This window comes from Aspergillus oryzae, chromosome 3 (genome assembly GCF_000184455.2).
Source record: "Aspergillus oryzae RIB40 DNA, chromosome 3".
NCBI classification, from domain to species: domain Eukaryota; kingdom Fungi; phylum Ascomycota; class Eurotiomycetes; order Eurotiales; family Aspergillaceae; genus Aspergillus; species Aspergillus oryzae.
The window spans coordinates 3,113,545-3,139,149 of NC_036437.1; the positions used below are offsets into that span (position 1 = coordinate 3,113,545).

Genomic DNA, 25,605 nt, shown 5'->3' on the forward strand with positions numbered 1-25,605 from the left:
CTTCGAGCCAGTGTCTTCCTTGCCGTCTAGGGAAAGGGTGGAAGCGAGAGCCATGGACACCGATTCTCCAGTCGTGCAAGGATAAAGCTCAGTGTTGACATCGAGAGTGAAGGTGGAGCTGTGATCAGTGGACGTGCAGGTCAGGCGAGAAACGCGATCGTATTTCTGCTGGTTGACACCAGTGATGGTGAAAGTGTCTTCGAAAAGCAACGGGTCCGACATGGTTGCGGCGATACAGCGAGTCGATCAAATAGCTCGGCGAATCTGAATAGTAGAGAAGGGAGAATTGCTGAAGAGTCGCAAAGTCACGGAGTTGGGGGAAGTGGTAGAAGTTAACGGGACGCGGCCGAAAACTGCAAAAGGAATCGCCGCAGCTTTTTTGCTCGACTTTTTAGCGCACTGCCGCTTTTACTCCGCCCGGAAGCTGCCCCGCAGCCATTCCTCAAAAAAAAGTATTCTAAAGCAACTACACCTTCACAAGTCAACTACAGCGCAGAATGTCCTTTCGTAAAAGAAATATTGGCTTGTCAGCAGGCGTCGATCGCGCCTCTGCTCTCAATTCTACTGCGCAACCGCAGCAAGCCGCAGCCGCCCCAGAAACAAATCCAGGAATCCGACCCTCTCCCGACGATGGGCGTCCGACTACCTCAACTGGTAGCCGGTCGCTGGATAACCTCCTAGCTGGACACGGCGGGCTTCCCATCGGAAAGACTCTTTTAATTGAAGAAAATGGAACTACGGATTTTGCAGGCGCATTGTTACGGTACTATGCGGCGGAAGGTGTCGTACAGGACCAAAAGGTTCACGTTGTCGGAATGCCCGAGCAATGGGGCAGAAGCCTTCCTGGCTTGATAGGCCCTGCGGACGTCGCAGATGAGAAACCGGCCAAGCGAAAGGGAGAGCGCATGAAGATTGCCTGGAGGTATGAGCGTCTGGGGGAGTTCGGGGCCGGGGTCGCCGGGTCAAGAGGTAAGCCATAGAATGTGTCACTGCTATCTAAAGAAGCTGTGTGAATCTGGAATGAGCCTAACAGATGCAGCGCCCGTCGCAACCACAGGAGACCAAGCTTCGTCCGCAGCCAACGGAGATCAAGCCCAGCAGCCAGCATTTTGCCATGCTTTCGACCTCACCAAACGTCTGACCCACCCATCCATTGCCAATATCACATATATCCCTCTCGCCCGCACAAACGAGCCCTTCTTCGTCTCAATACACAAGCGCCTTCAAGCTTCCATCACCCAAAGTCCTCCCAATACGGTCCACCGTATTATCATACCTTCTTTGTTGAACCCCACGCTCTACCCGCCTGAGGCCAGCCAGCCCGAGACCATTTTGCCGTTTCTCCATTCGCTAAGGGCTTTGATGAGCGCGCCATCTGCTCGTGTCACAGCTATGATCACAATGCCTCTGTCCCTGTTTCCTCGCTCCTCGGGCCTTGTGCGGTGGGTCGAACTTCTGAATGATGGTGTTATCGAGCTCTGTCCTTTCCCCCACTCTGCAGATGCCCTCGCAACCTCAGGCGCTGTAACAGCCGGTGAAGAGCCACCGCAAGGTGTGCTCAAGACCTACCGACTGCCTGTGCTACACGAACGGGGTGGAGGTAGTGATCAGAACGTTGGACAAGACTGGGCGTTCACACTCAGCAGACGGAAGTTCGAAATTAAGCCTTTCAGTCTGCCGCCGGCCGAAGGAGACAAGGAAGCCCAAGAAGGCGCGGGTTCAAGCGCAATGCCAAAAAAGGCGGATCTAGAATTTTAAGTTGACGCTGCTATGTTGAATGAGGGAGAAGGAAGTCCACAGATCATTCTTCATGGTCCGAATCTCTCAGCATATTCTCCAGTTCGATTTGTTCGGACATGGCAGGCCCGGAGCCAGCCATTCCTCGGAGATAGTCCCTTCCGTAGGCATCCATGCCCTCTCTTAGTGAATCCCGCGTGAACCGAGAGCGAAGGCGACTCCCTAGGCAAGACGATAGAGCAAGCCACGCTCCGAGGTGTCAATGATGGAGACCCGCTAGCGGTAAGGAGGTCACTTACCTAGGAATAGAAGGAGAGGCGCAAAGAACACCAAAAAGAGGAGTAGAAGGAAATTCATTGCGGCCACGGCTGGACGTGTTACCAATATGCTAGCATAGGATAGAAGAGTAATAGAGATGGTTTCTTGTTTGGGTTGATCAGCAGTGCCGCTCCAAGCTTAGCGCAACCATTTATGGCACGTGATGCGGTATAGCTTGTTGAAGCGAGGCTTTCCTGACAGTCAGACCGATACTCCTTCAATCTAGCCGTCGCCGGATGAATCGGACGAACTGAGGGTATGCCCAAATTACGAAAGCAAGTTGCAGTGACAGGTGGTGTTCTTACTTTGCAGTTTCTATGATGGAAAGCTGCCTCAGGCATGAGAAACCCACCTCTCTAGGCGACTAACGCGAAGAGGAAAGGCTCCGTCAGGGCTTAGCTTTTAAGAGCTTCTCCTCCCACCAAAATTTACATTTTCTCTCATCAACTTAGACACACAGCCGCCATTGACATAGCTCTGGTTTTGCTGGCCAAACTCCAGAGCATCTCTTCTGATGGTAAGTTACTATCTCTACTTTCTTAATATTGCCTGTCTTTGCATGATTATACAAATACTATAATCTGTCAATCCCCTGAAGCTCATTAAATATCTCAATAAATCGAGCATATGTGATTGAGAAATGTATCGAAAATGATTTGCATTCTTAATTTCCCATGTGGATCTTGCATGTCTTGGGCTGAGCAATAAGCTAACATTAGTATCTGGTTAGAGCAGTGCAATTGATAAACTTGAAGATCATCTCACATAAACAAAATGACTACGGAGCCCACCCTTCCCATCCCGATCTCGTATATCGCGGGTAACTACTATCTTTTCTCTATTGATGCCGTCACGTATTTGAGACGGGAGCATCACATCTGTGGTGTCCTGATTGGCACTCTGCCGCAAATCCCACAACAAAATGTCTTTCTGGGATTGCCGCTGGAGCTGATGCCGGAGGAGGCGAGGCTGCTGGTGGAGAAAGGTGTAGCTTGCATTGTAGACGAGGTAAAAGTTCAGAACCAAGGCATGAAAGCCCTCATGGAGGAAGATCGCAAGAAGTATCTCCGTGAGCTAGAATCCCAAGGCCTTCAAGCTATGCGGCTGCAAGCCAGCCGGAAGGAGCAACAGAGAGAGAAAACATTAAAAAAACTAGAAGAAAAGAAAGCCAAAGCTGCCAAATCAAAGAAATCCTCTGAGGATCCTGAACAAGCACCTGCTGTCGCTGATGCGCCTAAGGATGACCCATTGGTGGACCTCTTCGCAGACAGCCAACCGTCAAGCCATAGTCAAACCACTTCTCGACGTACCTCCACGACTGTCGCCCCCGAGAATGCCATGGGCATCACGCCCGCAACGGCCCGTCCGCCTCTCCCAGCTGAGCCCTCTTCTGAGCAGCTGCTGCCGATGCCTCAGGTCCCTTCGTCTTATCCTTTGTTCGCTCATCTTCATGCCGAGGGTTACTTCCTGTCCCCGGGTCTTCGATTTGGCTGCCAGTACCTTGCCTACCCGGGGGATCCCTTGCGATTCCACTCTCATTTCTTGGTTGTCTCTGCCGAGTGGGACGAAGAGCTCGACTTGATGGACATTATCGCTGGAGGTCGATTGGGTACTGGCGTGAAGAAGGGGTTCATGATTGGAGGTGCTGAAAAGAAGGATAATACTGCCGATGAAGAGAGTGTGAGGACTTTCAGCATCGAATGGGCAGGAATGTGAGACCATTAGCCCATATTATCAGACTTTGACGGACCAGTCTTATGCCGCACGCTGGCGATGCGGACATTCGTTCAGCGGATACGCTGTATGTAACGTGTGCCGCAACCCTCGACGCTTCCTGGGTGGAATATGCCCACTAACGGAAACGCCGCTGTTGATGCTTGGTCTACATAGCCTACGATTACTGTTGGTGCTCACCGACATCCATACGGGCGACAAATCCAAGCATACCTGTGCATGCTGAGGTTAGTGGATATGCTAGCAGCTCGGTCTAGCCATTTGACCCATGGCACAGCCCTTTGACAATGCGACTTATTATCAAGTCGAATGTCAAGTCTCATCTATGGTTACCATAAGAGACTCAACTATCACATCGAAGTTCTATCATTTTCTATGAACTTGAGAAACAATTTTTCTAGCTCGAATGATACCCATTGGATCACCTGAGTAGCATCTGCGTTCACATAGTGGGAATCACCCGACCATAGCTTAATCCTGTAGCATATGTAAGAGACAAGCTCAATATAAGGCACAGAAAGTAGAGCTGCGGCCTTCGAGGCGCAGCTTCCTTACTTTGGACATTGCTCTGGAGTAGTGTTGATGCCAATGGACGGCATGAAGGAGGCCGGAGGCTTGGTCCATGTTTGAGGGCAATGCGCAGGCTATGCCAGGAATCCTCTCTCATATCGACTCGGCGTCAGTGTTCTTTCGCGTCTTGCGCTTCATTCCCTCGGCATCCGCGTGCTGCCAAATAAGCAGTCTTCTCGGTCGGCCAATCCTTCAAAGAGTGTCGTTAACATTATAAAAAGTGTAGGCGATAGTACCGCACCATCAATCAAAGATAGTCCACATTGCGCCACTTGAACTTCTTGTTTGCACGATCAACCGGCCGATTCAGGAACTGACTCCCATGAAGCTCGAAAGTAAGCTCCTTCCTAGCACTGGAGCCGGCATTTGCACCCGCGTCCTCCGTCACATCCATCTCATCCTGACGAGGCGTAGATAGCGGCACCCGAAATCGAAAAATCGTCTGCTCCTTCGGCAAAGCTATCACAAACACCAGAGTCAATCCCACAAACCCATACACAAATATAAAAAAGGGAAGAACTCACTCTTAACCTCATCCCCTTCAGTAACAACCACAAAAGTAAACTTCGTATCCCGAACCACAATCCCCCTAACCCCAACCCTCCCCGCACACCGACTCCTAACAACCTCCACCTCCGCCCCATGGAAATCAGCACTAACCAGTTTACTCCCATGCGACAAAGCCGTCACATTAACCTCCTCCGCCTTGCGCCCCCCAATATCCAACACGTCCCGCATATACTCCACCCACATGGCATGCAGCCCCTTGAAAATCGCATGCTTGCACTCCTCCTTCGGCAGGTCGTAGATCCCAGAGACGCGCTTCTCGCGCGCAGACAAGGGCCGCGGCTTCTGTTTGCGGAGGAAGTAGGCTTTCTTCTGGAGACGGTGGCGACGGCGTCGGTCGCGGTTGTCTTCGGGTGTGGGTGATGTTGGGCGTAGGTAGAGGGGTTTCTGTTTTATGCGTTCTTTGAAGAGTTGGGATGCTGTGTCGGGGGAGTGTGCGCGGGAGAGGAGCGTTTGGGCGATATGCGGTTTTGGGGCGGTCATTTTGTCCTTTCTCCTCCCTTTTTCCTTTACTTTTCGCCTTTGGGTTTCTTGGGATTGGGTGGTGTTGAGGGAGGTGAGGTGAGATGAGGTATGATGTGGTGGTTGCGTGGTTGGAGAGAAATTGTTCTGTTATCGGAACTTTTTGTGAGCTGATAAGCTTTATCACGGGGTTGCCTTTTTAGGACGTTGGTGGAGTACTCCAGCAGTTACAGTCTACTTGGTATATCACTTGAAGTATCGTAGTCCATGGGCTTTCTATTTGTGTATGATGTAGACTGATCTTGCGAATGGTTCATATACTGGTTCGTTCGGGGTTAATTAATGGAATCTCCCTCCTAAAGACACCAAGGAATATAGATGGCTCTAATCAAGGAGACAGCATATATAAAGCACAGTACAGTCTAGACGCAATCTATAACGTACACTCCAAATTAGAATACATGTGGTCTCAAAGTCCAAGAGTATGAAATTTAACTCGAAATCATTATTTGTCATACGTACAATTAGTATATCAGATTCTCTCACTGCTCCTGACTCTTGATATAACCACAACTACAACTTGATATAGATATATATCCTAGACATCTAGGGAATACCCACCAATACAACACCAATCCACAAACCCACCATCTCCAAGACAAAGTCTCCAAACCCAAACCCAAATATACGACCCCAATGTAACCTCGTAAACCCATCGGCTAGGAACCAAACCTCCAAAATCCCCAAATCCTCGGCTCTCCTCCTCCCCCGCATTAGGGCTACATCTATATCAAGACCACATAGCCAACACTTACAGAGTGCAACACAGCTCACCTTCAGCAATCGATCTCAAACACATAATATACAAAAGCAAACACCCCACCAAAATGACAACCCAAGAGAATTTCCCCGGCCTCCCCCCATTCCCAGACAACATCCCAACAGCGCCTCTAACCCGACTCTCCCTGTCCAAGCTCCTCGCCTATGACGAGCTAGAGATAGACCGACTCATGCGAGCTTGTTGTGATATCGGGTTCTTCTATTTGGACCTGCAAGGCACAGAGATAGGAGATACCCTCCTCGCCACGGCAGATAAACTATTCCAAACAGGCACAGAGCTATTCCAGCTCCCGCTGGCCGAGAAACAGAAATACGATTTCAGTGCCCAAAACTCCTACCATGGGTATAAAGCACAGGGGGCAATGATTGCTGATAAAGAGGGGAATCTGGACAGGAATGAATTTTACAATGTAATTCCCCACTACCCATATAACCTACCCATCACCAAGATCCACATACATACACATAAACATAACGTATACAAATACTAACAAACACGACAATAAAAAGGTCTCCAAAGACACAATCCTAAACCTCACACCAACCCCTCACCCATCCCCAGCAATCCTCACCAACCCCAAAACCCATACCAACCTCCAAACCTTCACCAAAACCTCCCACTCCATAACGACCCTCCTCCTAACCCACCTAAACAAAACCCTCCATCTCCCCGATTCCACCCTCCCAAACCTCCACAACCTGCACACCCAGAGCAGCGACCAAATCCGCTTCATCAGATCCCCCCCGCAACCACCCAGAGACCCCCACACAGCATCAATGGGCGAACACACCGACTTCGGCAGCGTAACCATCCTTTTCAACCGAGTGGGCGGGTTGCAGGTTCTCCCTGCGGGCGAAGACGCAGAATGGACGTATGTGAGGCCGTTGCCGGGCCATGCGATTGTGAATCTGGGGGATGCGTTGGTGAAGTTTACGAATGGGTTGTTGAGGTCGAATATTCATCGGGTTGTGGCGCCGCCTGGGGAGCAGGGGACCTGCACGAGGTATAGTCTGGTTTATTTTGCGAGGCCGGGGGATGAGGTTGTGCTGAGGAGGTTGGAGTCGGATTGTATTCCTGTGGTAGAGGGGGAGGATGATGAAGGGGTTAGTAGTAAGGAGTGGGTTTTGAGAAGGGCGCTGGGGAGAAGGGGAAAGTTGGGGACGGTGGATTATGAGAAGTCTGCTGGAACGGAGATGGTGAGTCGGAGGATTCGAGTTTGATTTTTTTTTTCTTCTCCTTCTTCTTTTGTTTATGTATGTAGTTGTTTGATTTGGAGTTGGCGATGTGCTTTTTCTGAAGGTGGAATACTAGTAAATATTGGGAGAACATATATTGCCGAGACCTCTATATTTATATTCGAAGCTTGTGCATTATTCCAATCCGGAACAGTCAGATTGGCATATTGGGATATTCTTCCTCATAAACCACCCTTTCCTCTTCAAAAGAGAAATTTGATTCAAATATATATCTGTGGCGTTGCGTGTGATTTGACCATAGGTATGGCTGGTCGATATAAATGAAGATTAATGCCCTGGGAGTGGAGTTTGGCAGGGTTATCTGGACTTGTATGGTGAGTTTTATAGCCAACTTTCCAGAGTCAATTATTACATCATTATTGATTGTATCAGGCTTGTACAACATATAGATGTGTGATAGTGGGACAGCATAGATTATAGGTGCTTTATATGTCATGGGGTAGGTCTTGTCCTGTCAGTTTCTCTATAAGAGGAGCAATGGATCCCAGTGTCAACTTATTACTTGTGCTGACTTGCATCACTTCCTCTGTATATCAGCCATAGTCAGTTATACTCACTTTTGATGCTTGGTAGCTTTACTTCAGAGGTCGGGTCAGAAGTATTGACCTAGCTCGTGTTGCATCAAAGTGAAGGACTGTTAGGGCTGTTACTACGTCTCATGATTGAGAATTTGTAGTGAATCACCTACTCTCAGCTTCAACACTATCTTGTGAATGATATGTTAATTAGGGGACATTGTGGGCAACTCTTTGGGCTTCATAACTTCACAGGATTGGCATGTTTATCACTATAATATACAGTAGTCACTGTGATTGAGTGTAATGGTGAGCATTCTCTTTTTAATCTTCTTGCTCTCCATTTTTAATCATCTGTTGACCCCAAAGATAAAATCATCTAGACTATCAATTCCCACTCGACCAAATCAACCATATGGCGTCAAGGTCGTGCCTTAAACACCTCACCTCCAATATAGACTTTCAGGTAGATATAGATCAGCGATCTTCAGGTCACATAACACATTGTATTTCTGTGTTGTTAGTGTCCCCGACAAGTACGATATCCTGAAGCTAGGAACCATTCACAGATCTTCACCTATACTCACTCCTGGCCCAACACAACATTGACTGTCTCATGTGTGTATTAACACCAAGGGCATAGTATATCGATATATATTCTACTTCTCTAGTCAAAATGGCATCTCAACATTCCCCAACGGCAGCTCCAACAAAAGAACAGCAGTTACAGACTTGTTTCAGCATCATCTCACCAAAAGGACCACTGCTCAAACATGGTGTCTTCAAGTGTTGGGCCTACTTGGCTATCTTTACCTTCAGTCTCATGGAGTTCCTTTACCCACTGGCCGACGTGTTCCTGGAAGACCAGCTTGACTTTCAACTCCAACTCAGATGAGTCTCAATCCAGCATGGATGACCAGAAGCTTAAAGGGACTCTGTCCGATGGCTCCAGCTCACCTCTTACTCCGTGGAGTAGTCCTCTGAGCAGTCTCTCTTCCATGACACCCAGCCCATTGACGCCGCGATCGCCGTTCCATGAACCGGAAAGCCCAGTCCAGAAAGATGGTAACAGCTGACCTAGCCCTTTCAACTCATGTACACTCTGAACTGACGACACATTAGGCATCAGGCCATGCTCAAGTGTATCGCGTGAAGGCTATGTGCAGGGTCCTCGTTTGGGGCTTCCTTTCAGGGGCAACAACTCCCCCAGTCCCTGCGTGGCCAAGTCCGCCATGGATATTATGCAAGATATCGAAAGCAAGAGCAACAATTTCTTCACTGCCATGAAGGACGTCGTGCTTCCACTTCTGGGTGACAAGGAGCGATTCTATCAAAACAAGGAGACGCCATTTGCGAGTGTGCGACCACACAAATCGCTGGATCCGCAGCCTACAGGGTAAGCCTGTGTCTGTATATTCTCCAGCTTCAACAGAGAACTGACAATGCAACCTAGGCTTCAATCTCAGCTGAAACCATACCAGCTTCGAGGGCTGTCGTTTCTGTTGTATCTCCGAGACAACGGGATTGGTGGAATCCTTGCAGACGAGATGGGTCTGGGAAAAACCATCCAGACGCTTGCACTCTTCCAGCACATAAAAAAGCACGATAACACTGTGCGAGTTGATGAGCCCGGTCCGTTCTTGATCGTCTGTCCGTTCAGTGTAATGGAGACTTGGCTTTCGGAGACAATCAAGTGGACACCGGAGCTCACGTCGATCAAGTTTCACGGAACACCAAGCAAAAAGGAGGCAGTCATGAAGCTTTTGAGTACTGTCAGAGGTAAAAACCGTAGGAGTTCGAAATCTGCGGTGGATATTGTTATAACCTCTTATGAAACTCTGACCTCAGATATCAAATGGTTCCGAAAGTTCGTATGGCAATATGTTGTTCTTGACGAGGGCCATCGCATCAAGAATAACCAATCCCAGAGAGCACAGGCAATACATAAGATCAGTGCCGAATACAGGCTCGTCCTCACAGGGTAAGAATACATCTTGCAGGTGCCGTTTGCTCAAAGGACTAACATTGCTGGCAATCAAGGACACCGGTGCAGAATGATCTCAGGAAATTGTGGTCGATATTTCATTGGCTTTACCCTCATGTCTTCATTCCATCTACCGCGGAGCCTTTCGAAGAGGCGTTTTCGCTGGCTGACGGGAAGTTCAACCCCGAATTCTTTGAGCAGGTCCAAAAGTTCCTTGGTCTGATTATGCTACGAAGGGTTAAGGAATCACCAGAAGTAGGGCTTTCTATTCCCCTCAAGACAGAGATTGTGCTATCGGTACCTCTATCAGAGTTTCAACGTTCGTTGTATTTGAGAATACTTACCGGCATAGAGAATTCCATTCTCGGCGGACACGACGGCATTCCATTCAACCATAGACGTCGGACGGACACAGAAAACCAGTCTAATGTGATCCGTGAGCAGGATGATGGCTCCATTGAGGGGCCATTCAGGCGATCTTCAGCAGAATACTCCGAAAAGAAAAAGTACAGGATATTGAGCAATATCCTAATGGAGCTGCGCAAGGTAAGCCACAAAGCATCACCTGGGTTGCCGGTTTAACTAATTCGCAATCCAGTGTTCCATTCATCCGTATCTGTTGGATGATGCAATTCCGGATCCTTACGAACTCGGAGCACATGTTATCACAAACTCTGGAAAATACATCGTGCTCCTTAAGATGGTTCAGCATTTTGTACTGGAGAGAGGAAGGAAAATAATCATATTTTCGAACTTCAATCAAGCTTTGAATCTTTGTGAGGATCTTTTGTTGACTATCCAGAAGAACGGCGATCCTGTGAGATATGTTCGATTAGACGGGAGCACATCCAATGCACGACGAAACCTCTCGATTTACCTCTTCCAGAATGATCCCAGGTATATGGTCTTCTTAATTTCGATAAGGGCTGGCGGCGAAGGACTCAATCTGGTCAGTTCCTCAACGGTTATCTTCTTGGATGAAGACTGGAACCCCCAAGTCATGCGACAGGCTGAAGCAAGAGTCCACCGAATTGGACAGAAACACCCCGTGAGAATCTTTAAGCTCCAGTCAAAAGGCACTGTGGAGGAACAGATCAGCCGTCGAATTGTTAAGAAGGCATATGTTGCCACCAAGATTATGGAGGATATAAATGCAGCACATGATATGAAAGCTTTTGCTAATATGATTGACTCTCGGGGATTAGCCTATGTGATGGATACGGAGGACTTATCCGCGCTAGTCCACAGTCGAGCAGTTCTGACGTCTATCCAATCGAGTGCAACGGAATTGAACTGGTTCGGCTGGAAAACGATCCTCAAAGTATGTGCTAGCAACCAGTCTACGGAGTTGAGCGGGAGAAATACCGCGATCAATGTACAACAAGAAAAGGCTTGGCTTGCGTGCACGGAGCGTGTCAAAACCAATATTTTCGATGGCAAAAAGGTCGACACAAGATTCAGATCGTTTTCTGTGTACGAAGCTCTGCCTAAAGATCTCTGTCGAGCGGATAGACGCATTGGAAAGGAGAGGACTGTTATGATCGATGGCTTCTCAGTGGGAAAGGACAGTATCCGGCTTGAGACCTTGTCCAAAAAGAGAGAATGTTCAAGTCTGCTACAGAGGGACTCGAAGGAGAAAATGACACACGAAGCCGTAAGTAGCGATCTCCATGGTCGTCAAGCAAATTGCAAGGCTAAAATATCTCCAGACATGCTTCCTATGCAGGAAGTTCAACCCTCAAGAATGCGATTTATGTCCATTGGCGTTTCACAAAGAATGTCTCCAGCCGGTAGGCAAACTGCGCCGTGGCGCAAAGAGACTTGTATGTCCCCGTCACTATTGTTCGCAATGCGATAAAACAAGTAGCAAGGCAGGAGGGCTTCTATACTGCTGTACAACCTGCATTGAAGCATTCTGTGAAGAGTGCTTGGATTGGGCACAGACAGACTTTGTGGGAGAGTACCCTGCACATGAAGCCTTGGGATATTTTCCGAAAAGCGTCTTTTACATCAAATGTGCGCAATGCCATGAGCAGCGAAAGCGGCACCCTGGTTTCGGATCTGTTGTGCCGTCCAAGAAAATGAGATGTTATTGATGTCAGGAAACTGAACGGTTAGCAAGGATTGTGACGGTACTTTCATGTGCTCAGAAACAGTTTGTTTATTGGAATTGATGTGGATCATATGAAGGGAGAAACAGAGAAAGAGTACTAGTGCAGGTGAAGAAAGTCCATGGATTCCTCATGAATAGTAGCTTAAGTACCTTCCTAAATGGGAGCAAGTAGACGAGTAAGAAATCTTACATTATCAACGAGTATCTCTGGTATCACTCTCAATCCCATACCCGTAACAATTCCGGTGGCATTCCGTACTGGTAATTCGCATGCAAACCCAGTGGAAAACTCGGACGGAAAAGTCTTACCCACAAAAACAGCGAGCTGCATCACGACTGCAACGATAGACGGCAACAACGTGTATGCGGCGCCACCAGTCGGCAAAAGAGCTATTAGCAGAACGGTCAGTACGAATGGAAGCAACGTATTACAGTACAAACGTCTCATACCTTACCTTTTAGAGCACCCAGTGCATAACACCCTAGGAGAGCCACCAATGCATGACTTGGTCTCATGCTAAGAAGCCGACAGGGATTCGATGAAGAAAACGGACCACCGAAGAGAAAAAAATTTCACCGGGGACCCCACCACTCCCAAACAGATGGCCATGAATTGCCCCCTCGAAAAGTGGATCAATATAGGCAGGGAGTATAGGTATATAGCTAGGGATGTGTTCCGCGGGAATGATCCTATTTGTTTCCGTTGCGCTGGAACTTCACAGCGGGGCCGTGCAAAGTTGCCTTCGACAGAGCCTTGTTTGTTGTTCTTCTGCACCGAGTCAGTCAGGAAATTCCTTCCAGTGAGCGCAGAATCGTCCGACAAGATACGGGATGAGCAACGTGATGGGTCTAATAGACTCAATAATTGAGGCGGTCCCAACAGATGAGTTGTTTGCGTGGGGATCTGCACGCATCCATAGCCTTGGGGAGATACAACGCCATTTCCAGTTGTTGATTCGTCTTGGTGAACTGCATAGGTCCGAGTTCGAAGCTAGGCAGCCAGACAGCGTCCTCATTTTTTGGGCTGATAGGTGGACAGAGTATGTGCCTCGTGCATCGTGTTGGAATACATTTTGCAGGAAAGTGGACCTTGCATCCAACTCAGTTGCTGGGAATATGTGAGAATTTTTACATGGGTTTCTTCCATCCATGTTACACGGCATGCGCCGAGGAGGAAAAGCAGGAAGCATTCATGGATAATTCGCAGGAAGCTCGCGCGTTGCTGACGGGGCCGGGCAACTCCGACTCGCTGGATATTGCTGTCTGGTTGCCTTCTCGCCTGATGCATGCCTGCTGCGATGTTCCATGAGCGCGTACTGATCGGTCGTGGTAGACAAAGAGAGGAGTCTATGGAGCCATATAGAAGAAGATCGTTGGTAAACTTTGGTAACAGAATTAAGAGTTGGTCATATCTGAATTTACCCTTTGATACCAGGTAATACCATACCTGACCACAATACAATAATTACTTCGCTTAAGCCAGTTTCTTTCCAAGAAAACCACGGCGGGTCACGGACCGAACCGCCAAGCGGGCTAATCAGGAGTTCCATGGTACAAGAAAACGGTCAGAAACTTGGACAGAACGAGAACAATAACCTCACATAATTCAAGTTATTATAATAGTAATACCACCTTACTAGGATCCTTAGGATCACCACAACCGATTGAGAAGACTCCGGATATCCTCCGAAATTAAATAGCATAGTAGGAAATGAATATAAACTCTTCTTTATAGCCCTAGATTTGGGTGAATCTCAAACGTGTGGTATGGATTGTGTAACAATGTTCAAGATAACGGCTGCGTAATACGGGTTAAATAAGCATAAACGCAGAGAACGTTACACAACCATGAACTGCTGTACACATGAATACTGAAGTTTCCGACTCAATGGTTACGATGAACTGAATTACTTTTCTTTTCTTTTCTTTCTTTTTCATGTTATCATTTTAGTCTCTTCCCCCTTGCTGTTTCTTTTGTAAATATCCGAATACAACCAACCACCAATCTCATAAATCATGACAGCAGATCCGACCCCATAGATCAACAACCAAAAACAAGCCACCATCCCAGAACCTCGATGTCACCAATATCAATAATTCCAACCCGCTAACTCGCACAATAAAGCCCAAATCCCAATCACCCAGACTCAACACCGTTAAACCTTAACCCGCCACGCCAATCCACCGGAACCATCAACCCGACCAGACCGTCGTCACCACAATCGGACGATCGACCACCGCGACACCAGAAAGAGCCATAGTCGGAGCGGCCCGAGCACTCTCCAGCCTACTCGGGGATCTCCAGAACCGGTATCGGGGGGGAGGAGTTACACTAGGCGTATTGCACTGGAATTAAAGTGATTACTTACTACTATGTTTACACACGTTGCGGCGCTAGCTGGAACGGCGTACGCCGGAGTATAGACGGAGTATGGGTTGCTTTCTGTTTTGCATGGGGATCGATCCTTCATTTTGCTGATGGGGACTGATGTCAGTTGGACTGAACTTGCTTGCGATGGCTGGCTGAATGGGAAGCTCTATTGAGAAGCTTAATTTTGGATCGTCAATGGTCGCCGAATGCTCGGTGTCTATGGAAATGTTAAATGGAATGTCGGAATTGGCTTCCTGTGGTGTGTCGATTTGTACAAAACTTTATGGTCACCTACTTTTGGTTGGAAGAGAGAGCTATTTTCACAGCAAATGGGTAAGTAGGTATCTGGCCCAGGGAGACAGAGGATGCTAGCATTACCTGCTTAACAACCTTCGTCAGATGAAAGCTTCCATAGCGGTTACAACTAACCTAGTCTAGTTCGACTGTAACGTCTTTATCAACCGAGCCCTCTGGCCCCTCCCAACACACGCTATTCGGGTCTGCAACATTCCCTATCTCGGCCGAGGAATCCCAATTCTTAAGGCAACACTGAATAAAACGGAGATCATCCCTCGAAAGCTCCTTGGCACGTCAGTCAGTCAGTCTAAGCGTCGAATCCCAGCTAGTAGCCCAAATCACGAGTCATGAGAGAAATCAGAAAAAGAAAAACAAAAAGAAAACCTATAATTCGGAGCAGTTCCGTGATCCGGGGTGCTGTATCGCATGTTCCGAGGCCGTCAATCCCCAGCAGATCATGCCTATCTAGCCTACAATACATGCAACTAGTGAACTCATAGACCCCCGGGTCCGAGCATCAGCCAACCCGTCAATCTGGAACTGTCCGAAAGAAGGTGTGTGACAGGTGGGTGGCAGGCAGACAGGCAGAGACCAGCACCTGTCCGTCAGTGCCATGGTGCCTCGTTGCCAAGCGGACCCGACACTCCAGACGAAGTGGGCGTCGTACATGTCCGGTGTGGGGATGCAAAGTGGGAAATCCTTGCCCATCTGGCTGGGCTACAGGATTCCTCGGTGCATCAGACGGAGGGCCAGACGGGATTTGGTCGGCATTTGGATGCGCAGAGGGGGATTTGGAATCTTGCTCATCTTTGTTTGTTCTTTTTTTTTTTCTTTTCTTCTTATGTCCATGGGTGATGAGTTGGAACGGTGATACATCTATATCTACTTTCTGCTGACTGCACTGCACAACACCCCTGTTTATGCTGTCAGCCAACATAACCATAATCAGATGCCCTAGAATTAATTATTAATTAAAGTACAGTACATACTACCTGATACAACCATGACATACAATACCATACATAACACCGTCTATTAATTACCCACCTGTAGGGCTCGAAAGGTAACACCGGAGTTTTCCCGGTACGACCAAGTTCCACCGACGGAATTAAAAAGCCACTGGCCTGAATCATGCCATACCAAACAAAATCCCATGAAATCCTTCTATACTAACAAAGTACTAAGTCGAACCTCTGGAACCCCTCAATTTAAATGATCTTTGACCCAGATCATGTCCGACCGTTATTCCGCGCGGGACCGCTATGATGCGCCACCCCACTTCCTGGTTCTATGTTCTATCGCTTCAATTAGATAGGTAAGTCTTTCCTCGGATTCGTTCCGGACGCCCCTAGAGCAAGTTTAGGGTTTTGTTGACAGGTCCAGTGGAGTCTAACGGTTTTTTGGTCTTCTTGGGAGAGCTCACCGTTGGCTGTACTCGGGTTAATTTGGCCAATAGTTGGTCCGTAGATGTAAGGAATACTGTCTGTGTGTCCCTCCCCCCCGTCTGTTCCAGACCACGGGGTTAATTTTAGAGCATTGCGGAACTGTCGTTCCGAAACGGTGGGTTCACTTTTTGGACCAGACAATCGTTGGCAGCTGTGCTTGTTGCGTGTGCCAATCGTTTGGTTTGGGTTTTACGCTACGGAGGTGGAGGATTGTTACACAGCTTTTGTCAGTTCTACTACTGAGACCGACCGTTTTGTGATAAGCAAACATTCGGTAGGGCGAGACTTGAGTAGTATTTCCGAATGAGGACTGACACGGAGCGGTTCCTTGGTGAGCCTGCTCCACTGTATCAAATGGTATTGTAGTCGGAAAGGAGTGGACGCTAGTAGTGTTGCTGTAGTGAAAAGAGAATTCATGGAACCACGCCAGCCGTTTGAAACTGGTAACCCCACCAAATTGCATTCCTAGCCAGCGCTGAGCGTAACTTTCAATCGCTCTTCCACCCGTCTCACTACCTCCGGGTCTGGTTCTGGTTTTTGTTTCTTGGGTCTGGGGTGAAGTCAGTAAATAACGCACGTCCATGGTAAAGGGGTTAGATGCCATGACGTACGGGTCTCGTATGGTTTCTGAGCATTTCTCCTGGCCACAATTGGCGCATGTCTTTTCCCCCGATCGGTACATGGTCGAACACTTATGACAGGTGTATCGCACGCGCAGACGCGGTTTCTTCCACGTCCGTGCTGGGGGTTCTGCTGGAGGTTCCGCATCTCCTGGATAACCATCAGGATACTTGTCCAATTTAGCCCTAGAAGTAGTTAGTAAAATGTCGCTACCATCGGAACTGAGTGGGAAAAGACTGTCACATACGGTTCTCGAGGACACTTCTTGCACCGGGTGTGTTTGCAATTCTCGCACTCCGTGGCGTCTGGCGCGAAGGTCGTACAGCAACGGTGGCAAGTGCGACGCACTCTCTGCTTGACTTCTTTGCGTATAAGGTCCTGGCCGCCGGTACGCGATGGAAGTGTAAGCGGGGGTTCCTTAACCTTGCGCGGGGCGCCGGCCGGCTCCTTGCCCTTCTGCGAGAGGATAGTCTGGAGGGCGGACTCGGTCTGATGATCATGCGACGACTTATGCGGCGGGTAGCGGGGGCACTTCTTGCAACGAACATGCTGGCAGTTGGTGCAGAGCTTGTCGATTCCGAACGTAGTCTGGCAGCGGTGACAGGTGCGACGAACCCTCATGCGAATCGGCTTGGCCACACGTTGAACTTCGATGTCGGTAGTCGACCTCCATTCTCCAGGTTCCAGCGTCAATCCATACTTGGCGAATAAAGCACGAGCCTTCTCCTCCTGAATCGCGCCCCAGTGCTTGAACACGGTCGGTTCGGGGCCAGAATTGGCGGTTGTATCCTTCGCTGGAGCGGTGGTAGTTTTAGGGGCAGCAGTAGCCTTAGCAGGAGCAGTAGTTTTCGAACTGCGCTCAAGTTAGTGCGCTCATAGTGGGGAAGAAAAGAGAGGGGGTTGTCGTACGGCGCGGACTTGGTCGGCGAAGCTTGTCCACTAGTTTCCTGCGAGTTGGATGCAGATTCGGACTTTGAAGACGAGCTTTTCCTCAACACCGTTCTCATTCGTTGGAGGTACCTCGCGAAGCCCTCTTGCTTCCCCTCATTGGGCTGTTTCGGGGCCCCTTGGTTGGACATCTTGTTTGGGGTTTCTCCGGGTCGATAGGTATATAGTAATGTTTTAGATTTGGTACAGATTCTTGGTGTCGTTAAAATCCGGGAACAACATCGGCAAATAGTCCTTCCTGTTCGTATCGACGGTAATTGTATTTGCAATCGATCTTTTGTATTGAGTTCGATTCACACCGCTCTGTTCTTCTATATCCTCCAGGGGCGGCAGAGTTGGCGTTATCCCACCTGTGGGGGTGAAGGGCGGAAAGTGAAAAAAGAATAAAAAAAAAAAAAAAAGGATGAAGGCGGCTGAATAAAAAATCGAGACGAATTGACCAGTCGTCAGCGATATCCAAGCTGAGCACCTGCTGGGAAGGTGATCGCCCGTGAAGTCGTGGTGGTTGAAGTTGATGGTTAAGTTTATAGTCGGAGCAGGTCACACAGACGAGTACCGAACCACAGGACTGGGAGACCCAGCGAGACGGTGAGGTGCAAAACCCAAGGCGCAGGGTCTGCAATGGCAAGGAAGTGGGCTCGCTTGATTGGCCGAGTGGCGGTCAGATCCAGTGGTGGACTGGATCAGTCAAATCCGAGGGAGAGGTCGAGGGTGGCGGCAAGTTAAGTACCTTAGCTTTCGATGGGGTATGGCGAGCTATATACGTCGATGTGAAGAAGCGACCAACGTCAGGTAGCCAAATCACCGGGAGAAAAAAAAAAAAAAGAAAAGAAAAGAAAAGAAATAATAGCAGCGCACCAACAGCGGCGGACCGAACGATAAATAGAAGCTGGATAGGCTTTCTGGGGGAACCGGATGAGCGAGAGGGGGGTGGGTACAGCTCCGTATGGGCTTGAGTCTAAAGGGAATCGCCCATGGGTCGCACTGTTTTATTTCAATCATTTTATTATTTTTTCTATTTTTCATATTTCCGACGATTTCTTACCATATTATTAATGATCAGGATAACTGTTATATCATATGAAAATCCATCAAATAATTCCTGAACATCGGAATAACATGCGCCATCTCGTCCTGTATTAGTAGATACCTGGACCATTACGTACAATACATACAATCAACCAAATTCTGCACCATCTTAAACATCTCAATTCTTATGATTCACAATACAAAAGGAATCAAAAAAGAAAAAGAAAAGAAGAATACTCAATAGACTTAAGGTTCGGGGTTGACACTGACATGGATACAAGTACCCAAATACAGACCCGTAAGAATGTAAACAACAGTAACAGATAGAAACAATAATAATAATAAAAAGAAATCCAAAAGCTAGGGTAATATTTCCACTTCCCGGACTGCCGGTTCAATTGGTTGGCTGATCTAATTCCTCCGCCAGTCTGGCGCGTAATAGACTAGCAGTACGTATGAAGGAATTTTTGTTCAGGTAGCTAGCTGCTGGGGGGGTTCCGTTGGTATGGCCCACCTGTCTACTAGTATGTATGGAATACAGCAGGCGAACCAAAGCGACGGAGCCATCGTACTAAATCATAGCGCTGTTCCCGCTCGGGAACAATGCCCGAGCCCAGAGTTTGACAGTCAGTCTGAAGGTCCCATTCAAGGACTGCCTGGGCATGAGATCTGGCGATCCTGAGACATTGGTGAGGGCCTGAGCTGATGGACTTTTTGGTCCTTGTGGTTACTAATCTCTCTGCCAATTTAGCACCGTCTGTACATTATACAGAGCAGACCGAGACCGTGGTTCTGGATATCTGTAAATACGGGTGTATGAAATACAGTATTTTATTGACAGCTGAGTCGGCACTATTTTCCTGAGTATGTGCAGTTACTGATTTTGGTTGGAATCTGGATAAATCAGTCCATGGCTGCCGTTCATCGTAGCCGGACCGAAAATAAAGTTTTGTATGGTAATGACCATGAGCAAGATGATCCCTCGTATCATGCAATTGTCCCACTGGGAAGGGTCATGGCTGCATATAATACCCCGTCTTATACTTGTACGTACTTGAATGCTTCTCGTCCGTCCTCCGCGGAGGATATAGAGATAGCCGCGGAGGATGCAACATTCGAATTCGAGGTGGACAGCACGAATGGTCTCTTCAATTGCCTCAACAACAAATGATCACATCATATGGGATTTCTGTCAAAATGAGATCCTCGTCGTGAGGATACCAAGTTGCAAGTGACCATAAGTTACCACGTTACTCCCTCCATACCAAGTCATTCCTCCCCTGACGATAATAGTAGACTAAAACTACCGGCAATCGACCAGGTCTGCCGCCGTCGGGCTTTCCCCCCGCATTAGTTCTGATTTATTCAGCCGACCGCGACGAAATTATTAATGGCCCAACTAACTGCACATCACGATACTTCTCATCTTCCCCAAACAGGAAATTGTAGTGACTTGAGTCCCACCGGAACCGCCGGCGAGAGTCTTCAGATCACTATCGTCCAGCATAAGGATCATCAACCCCTAGTATCTAATCAACGCTTTATTTAGTAACCGGGGGACCTGACAGCGCCCATGCTCAGAGTATAATTCAAAAGGGATACAACTTCCACCCCTTCCCCTATTTCACCTCACTTTATCCCTAGATACTACGTGCACCGAGTCTTAGATTCTATGCATGTCCAATGCACCTCGACGTAAACAATATAAAAGAAAAAACTCCGCTGAGCACAAGCTACGGCCGCCACGATCGTACAAACAAGCCCCTCAACAGCCCACGAGCACATCCGCGACCGAAACAGGACAAAGCTCGCTGCACGATGATGCAAAAGCGTGCCCCAGGAACCCTTCGCCACGCAAGGACAAATACCACCTTACTATACTTACTCACCCACCTAACTAAAGGGGGCGCGCCATTTCAACGGCGTCCGACCATCATGCAGGACGGTGGCTGCATTCGGGACCCGGATGTTCCAGTTTCCAGCCTTAGTTCTCATTCAACTGGACTAAATCGCGCCTTTGCCCCCCCTTGACAGTGCACGCACGGGTTTCCCTACCGGGAAGGTCGTTAAGAACTTAAGTGGCTCACTAACGTGCAGCTTTCAGGTACTAGAAGCAGTATCGAAGATACCTTGTACTACTAGCCAATTTATATTGGGGGTGTGTGTGTGTGTGCTGCTGCAGGTGTCCCGTCCGAGGTCAACGCCCGCCCACCAATATGCAGGCTGACGAGGGTGTCGGAGAAATTTCTACCCTAAGGATTTTTCAGGAGACTTCCCCACCGGTTTTCTCAGGGAATTGAATGGGGTGATGTTATCTGCAGTGATCATTAATCGTTTGGATTTTAATCTATATAGATTGTGCCTGATGAATCAGGGCGAGATGGCATGAGTACTTCCACAAGTACGTACCTCGGTCAACAGTCAACCTTTCTATGCGTTGTTCAGTGCGTCTAGACTGTTATGGAGTCGTGGAAGCCATTGAGAAACGGTAGTAACCACAATCCACACATCCTCAGCAATCATCAGCATCTCCACTGGTGGAGTATTCCCCCAATCGACACGGTGGTCAGTGCCTGAGAAGTGTGGCCACTGGCCAGGTCACTGGGACCGGTCCAGACAGGGGTATTTTCATGACTTACCCATTAGAGAGTGGAGAATCACCCCTCCCAATCACATCCATTGATTGTCAGTCTGTCTGACAATGAAAGGTGGCCGAACAATCGCAAAGTTCCAACTTCTGTCCCGGAAAGTTCTGGGTGGCAGCAGCACGACCAGGTGTCAAGAGTTAAGGCCTCTTATCTAACACAGTCCTGGGCCTAGTCCCGGTACGCTGTCCCCACTGTGGAGCGGCACGTATGAACTAGTAATGGATTTGGCTTTCTGCTAAATCGTGGTTCCATGTGTATCATTCATGCCATCAGATTAGGTATTCGTCTGGTTTTATCCGCTGCATATACTTATGGAGGTCCATACTAGTATTACGAGTATCTATGAATTGTGGTACATGCTCGGTTGGAAATAATATTTGACTCTATCAGAATCTCTAGTTGTCATCATTCCCAAATGGACTGTTTCCTCATTATGATATACTGCTCTACACCGGGGTTCATGTGGAAAGTGTATGTCAAATGGATCCACGGCACAGCTTTGAACATAGACACACGTGCTCCAGGGGGACAATTACTGTGCTCACGTTCCCATGCTTAATATTCCAGCAATATATCTCAGCATCGGACATTCTTACATCATTAACCAAAATACACAGTGGGCAGTGTTGTTGACCCAGAATAAGAAGTGACACGTGGTCACAGTCACACCACATCGCTATTATATCGATTATGATTGAAGAATTCTCGATGCAAGCCGTTGCATTAAAAAGCTGGAATGCCTTCGGGTTTGTATTTGTATGCTCGCAGAAGCCGAGGGTCACGGAGAACACGAGCTTTAGATATATACCCGCAAGGTCAGTCGATATGTCGAGCGGCAAAGGATGGACTGTGAGCCCCAGATGTCGGGTATCAGTATGTATGGAAGCTAGTCATCCGGCTCCTCGATGGGTATAGCACTGCGACTACCATGGGTGTTCTGAGCCGCAGAAGTGCTCCGGAAAAAAAAGTACACCCACTGAATAAGGTTTAGGACTTACCGAATGAACTTGAGCTTGATACCGAGATGGTTACGACCGTGCCCTAGCTAGATTGCTGTCTGTTATTGACCACATGAGAACCACAATGTGCGAACCTTGCATGTTCTGAAAGTGTGAATACACCATCAATGAGTATGGATGGAATCTTACCGTGCTCTGTCGGCTCGACCTCACGGAGTCGGGGACATAGCACGACCTTGAGTCTGATAACGTCATGATATATTTCAAGAAAACCATAGTCCATTACCTGGTAATAGATCCTCATCCGCATAGAAGTATTCCGGGTTTCGGTGAAAGTATATGCATCGCTTTACTAAACCAAACATCGCCGTCATCCGTCGCGAATAGATCAAAGAGTAAATAATGTCAAGTGCATAACGCCGACCGTGAATAGAAGCGCCAATGTCACGAACTAATTTACCAAATAAAGCCGTCTTTCCAAAATGAACGTTCGGGCTTAATCCTCACCCTGCAATTTCGATTCAATGGATATAATGTCACCCTCTTCTTCAACTTCAATCACACGATTGACTTGTGCGGTGTTGCGCATCAATTCGACCGCACCAGCGTACATCATTCGCGAGTTTGGGTTGCAGTTCTCTGGGAGCCAGTAGAGAAGGACGTAAGGAACCGAAGGGCGGCCGGATTTCTGTCGTTGGCCGGTCAATAAGAGTGGAAAGTAGCCTTTAGGGACGGTCACTCACCAGAGTCAAAGGATAACTCAGGAGAATAAAACGGGGCGATGAGTCAGGGAGCTCATCGGCCAGATCTTCCATCTTTGTGTACACTTCGCCATCTTCAGGACGAATTTCTTGGTTCTTTTGGTCGATGATATCTATCAAGTTGATCGTCAACTCAACATCTTGGTGACGGACATGTGAGCCCTACATATTATAGCCTGAGGATCATTTGCTCTAGAAGTTCCCAAGCGAAACTTGCGCAATTTCTCCTTCGTCTCTGGAGAGAACGCATATAACCGAGATTCAGAAGCCTGTTCCCCCGAGATATCGTCAGGGGCGCAACGTTTACGAGGGTGAATGCGGGGCAATCTCACCATGTTATAACTGCCTAGTCCGTACTAAAGTGAATTATAGTCGGTCGTTTTCTGAAGAATCAGAAATACTGTGAAGTCTTCTGATTCCCTCAATTTAGATCAGAAATTCCAACGCAAAAGTAACACAAAAGGAGAAATGAGCAACGGTAACTAAGTGGTGCTCCACGTTTTTGGCGGAAAGTGGGATGAGGCGGAAAGGGAGTTTTTCCCCACTCCACTCCAAAAGCCGTCATTTAGTCGCCCTGAAACGTGCCTGAGGTTGTGTCTCAACTTCCCCCCAACATCTGATCTCTCTCTCTCCACACCCCCTTTCACACTTCTCTCCCTCCATGTTCAGTCGTCTCAGTCAGTTGACCCGCCACCTCGCTCGACCATCACTCAATTACGCTTCCACCTCGCCGGTCGCTCTGCCGCCCTTATCGATATCTCAAGCTCGTGCCTCCAACATGACATCATCCGCGGTGCATAACTACACGAAAACGATACACACGGCAGCATGTCTGATCATTGGTGACGAGGTGCTTGGCGGAAAGGTGAGTATTGATTTGAATGGAATCGGCCATTCAGCTCTGATCATCAGCCTATCTACTACACTTTTATCCCCGACTCTCCCTTTCTCCCTTGCCGCTGTTGCCATGTGCTGCACCGAGGTCATGTGCCCTGTTCTCGAATGAGTGACTGATGGTTGGAGTCCGAACTTTCAGACAATTGATACCAATTCCGCATATTTCGCCAAGTATTGCTTCTCCCTTGGGATTCAGCTAAAAAGGGTAGAAGTCATTGCCGATGACGAAAGTGAAATTATTGAGGCTGTCAGGCGCATGAGTAACAACTACGATTTTGTGGTGACCAGCGGAGGCATTGGACCGACGTCCGTATACCCTATCCTTTTCTCTCGGAAGATTCCACAGTTCCGAAGACCGTCCTGCTATATCGGAAGCTAACTATACGCCCCTTACGTCGGTAAAAAGCCACGATGATATTACGTATGAATCCATAGCCAAGGCGTTCGGCCTAAAGTTGAAACTACACCAAGGCGCTTTTGACCGTATGAAGAAGCTCTCCAAGCCTCACCCGATGCAACCGCAATTTGACTGGGATACCCCGTCGCCCGGTCTAACAGCCAAGCTGCGCATGGTTGAACTTCCCCACGATGATACTCTGTCGGAGGAGCAGCAGGCTACCTTTGTGGCTGATGATATGTGGGTGCCAATCGCCATCGTCAACGGTAATGTGCATATCTTACCAGGCGTTCCTCGTCTGTTCGAGAAGCTCCTTGAGCATCTGAAGCCTACTTTGCTTCCTCGGTTAACCGACCCTGAGGGAAAAGGCATTTATCGGTACTTATTCAGCACCCCCCTCCCTGAGAGTGCCGTGGCGCCTTACCTGACGGACCTTGCGACGCGGACATCTTCACGAGGTATAAAGGTTGGTAGTTATCCCCGCTGGGGAAAGAAGCGGAACACCGTCACTTTGGTTGGAACCGACAAAGACTTCATGGACTCGTTGGTCTCGGAGGTCGAGGAGAATGTTCAGGGCACAAGAGTCTCGCAGGAAGATGAGCTTGACCCCCCTTCTGATGCAGAGGAAGGTAAATAAGGAAACGACCGGTGATGCAATGTACATAGATTTGATGCAACTGTCGATACACGCTTAGACATTAACCGCACTCGAAGCATATGATATGAAACCGCGCGTAAGAGTTGGGATGTCTGTCCAGTATCCGGATCGTCGCTTTCTTGCTGTTGCGTGGTCAAGTAGGCCCATTCAACGAAACAACTTATAAACGAAAATAGAAATTGATTTACCGGGGACTAAAACTATGAAATTCGAAAAGCACTACATTCCTGTAAACTCAATCCCGTGTTGCGCCGGATATATCAAACAGGGTCACATTCTCATATCCAGAAAAGTGCTCCAAACTGAGCACAGAAGTAGTTGGTTTGGATCCAAAAGTTCCGAGGCAAGAATAATCAATATTTTCATTGAAATAGTAAAACCAAATTATTAAAGGAAAGGACCAGAGACGATGGAACGAGCTACCTTGAGTGCATGCCTTGGCGAAAACTGGAATTGAACAGCGGAACTGCAAAAACA

General features: G+C 48.2%; 6 protein-coding genes across 6 annotated transcripts; 5 read left to right on the forward strand and 1 right to left on the reverse strand.

Annotated features, from left to right (window-relative positions):
* Window positions 1–497: 497 nt before the first annotated feature.
* Window positions 498–1,758, forward strand: AO090026000732 (elongator complex protein 4; the record flags this gene model as incomplete). The annotated part of the gene is made up of 2 exons (XM_001822088.3): window positions 498–969; window positions 1,040–1,758. 2 exons carry the CDS (start codon window positions 498–500, stop codon window positions 1,756–1,758), a joined length of 1,191 nt encoding a protein of 396 aa, XP_001822140.1.
* Window positions 1,759–2,829: 1,071 nt separating this feature from the next.
* Window positions 2,830–3,771, forward strand: AO090026000731 (tRNA splicing endonuclease subunit SEN34; the record flags this gene model as incomplete). The annotated part of the gene is made up of 1 exon (XM_001822087.3): window positions 2,830–3,771. One exon carries the CDS (start codon window positions 2,830–2,832, stop codon window positions 3,769–3,771), a length of 942 nt encoding a protein of 313 aa, XP_001822139.1.
* An 835-nt stretch (window positions 3,772–4,606) lies between these two features.
* AO090026000730 (RNase P/RNase MRP complex subunit) lies at window positions 4,607–5,409 on the reverse strand (the record flags this gene model as incomplete). The annotated part of the gene is made up of 2 exons (XM_001822086.3): window positions 4,607–4,818; window positions 4,884–5,409. The coding sequence occupies 2 exons, from the start codon at window positions 5,407–5,409 to the stop codon at window positions 4,607–4,609; spliced, it is 738 nt and encodes a 245-aa protein (XP_001822138.1).
* A 3,823-nt stretch (window positions 5,410–9,232) lies between these two features.
* Window positions 9,233–11,893, forward strand: AO090026000729 (putative nucleosome remodeling complex ATPase subunit (Snf2h); the record flags this gene model as incomplete). Its single annotated transcript, XM_023235942.1, has 7 exons — window positions 9,233–9,396; window positions 9,433–9,981; window positions 10,041–10,530; window positions 10,583–11,305; window positions 11,375–11,638; window positions 11,711–11,807; window positions 11,856–11,893. The coding sequence occupies 7 exons, from the start codon at window positions 9,233–9,235 to the stop codon at window positions 11,891–11,893; spliced, it is 2,325 nt and encodes a 774-aa protein (XP_023091143.1).
* Window positions 11,894–19,313: 7,420 nt separating this feature from the next.
* On the forward strand, window positions 19,314–19,979 carry AO090026000728 (uncharacterized protein; the record flags this gene model as incomplete). The annotated part of the gene is made up of 5 exons (XM_023235943.1): window positions 19,314–19,332; window positions 19,391–19,497; window positions 19,581–19,622; window positions 19,650–19,672; window positions 19,739–19,979. The coding sequence occupies 5 exons, from the start codon at window positions 19,314–19,316 to the stop codon at window positions 19,977–19,979; spliced, it is 432 nt and encodes a 143-aa protein (XP_023091142.1).
* A 2,603-nt stretch (window positions 19,980–22,582) lies between these two features.
* On the forward strand, window positions 22,583–25,107 carry AO090026000727 (flavin adenine dinucleotide pyrophosphatase; the record flags this gene model as incomplete). The annotated part of the gene is made up of 4 exons (XM_023235944.1): window positions 22,583–22,586; window positions 23,941–24,041; window positions 24,213–24,379; window positions 24,480–25,107. The coding sequence occupies 4 exons, from the start codon at window positions 22,583–22,585 to the stop codon at window positions 25,105–25,107; spliced, it is 900 nt and encodes a 299-aa protein (XP_023091141.1).
* Window positions 25,108–25,605: the final 498 nt, after the last annotated feature.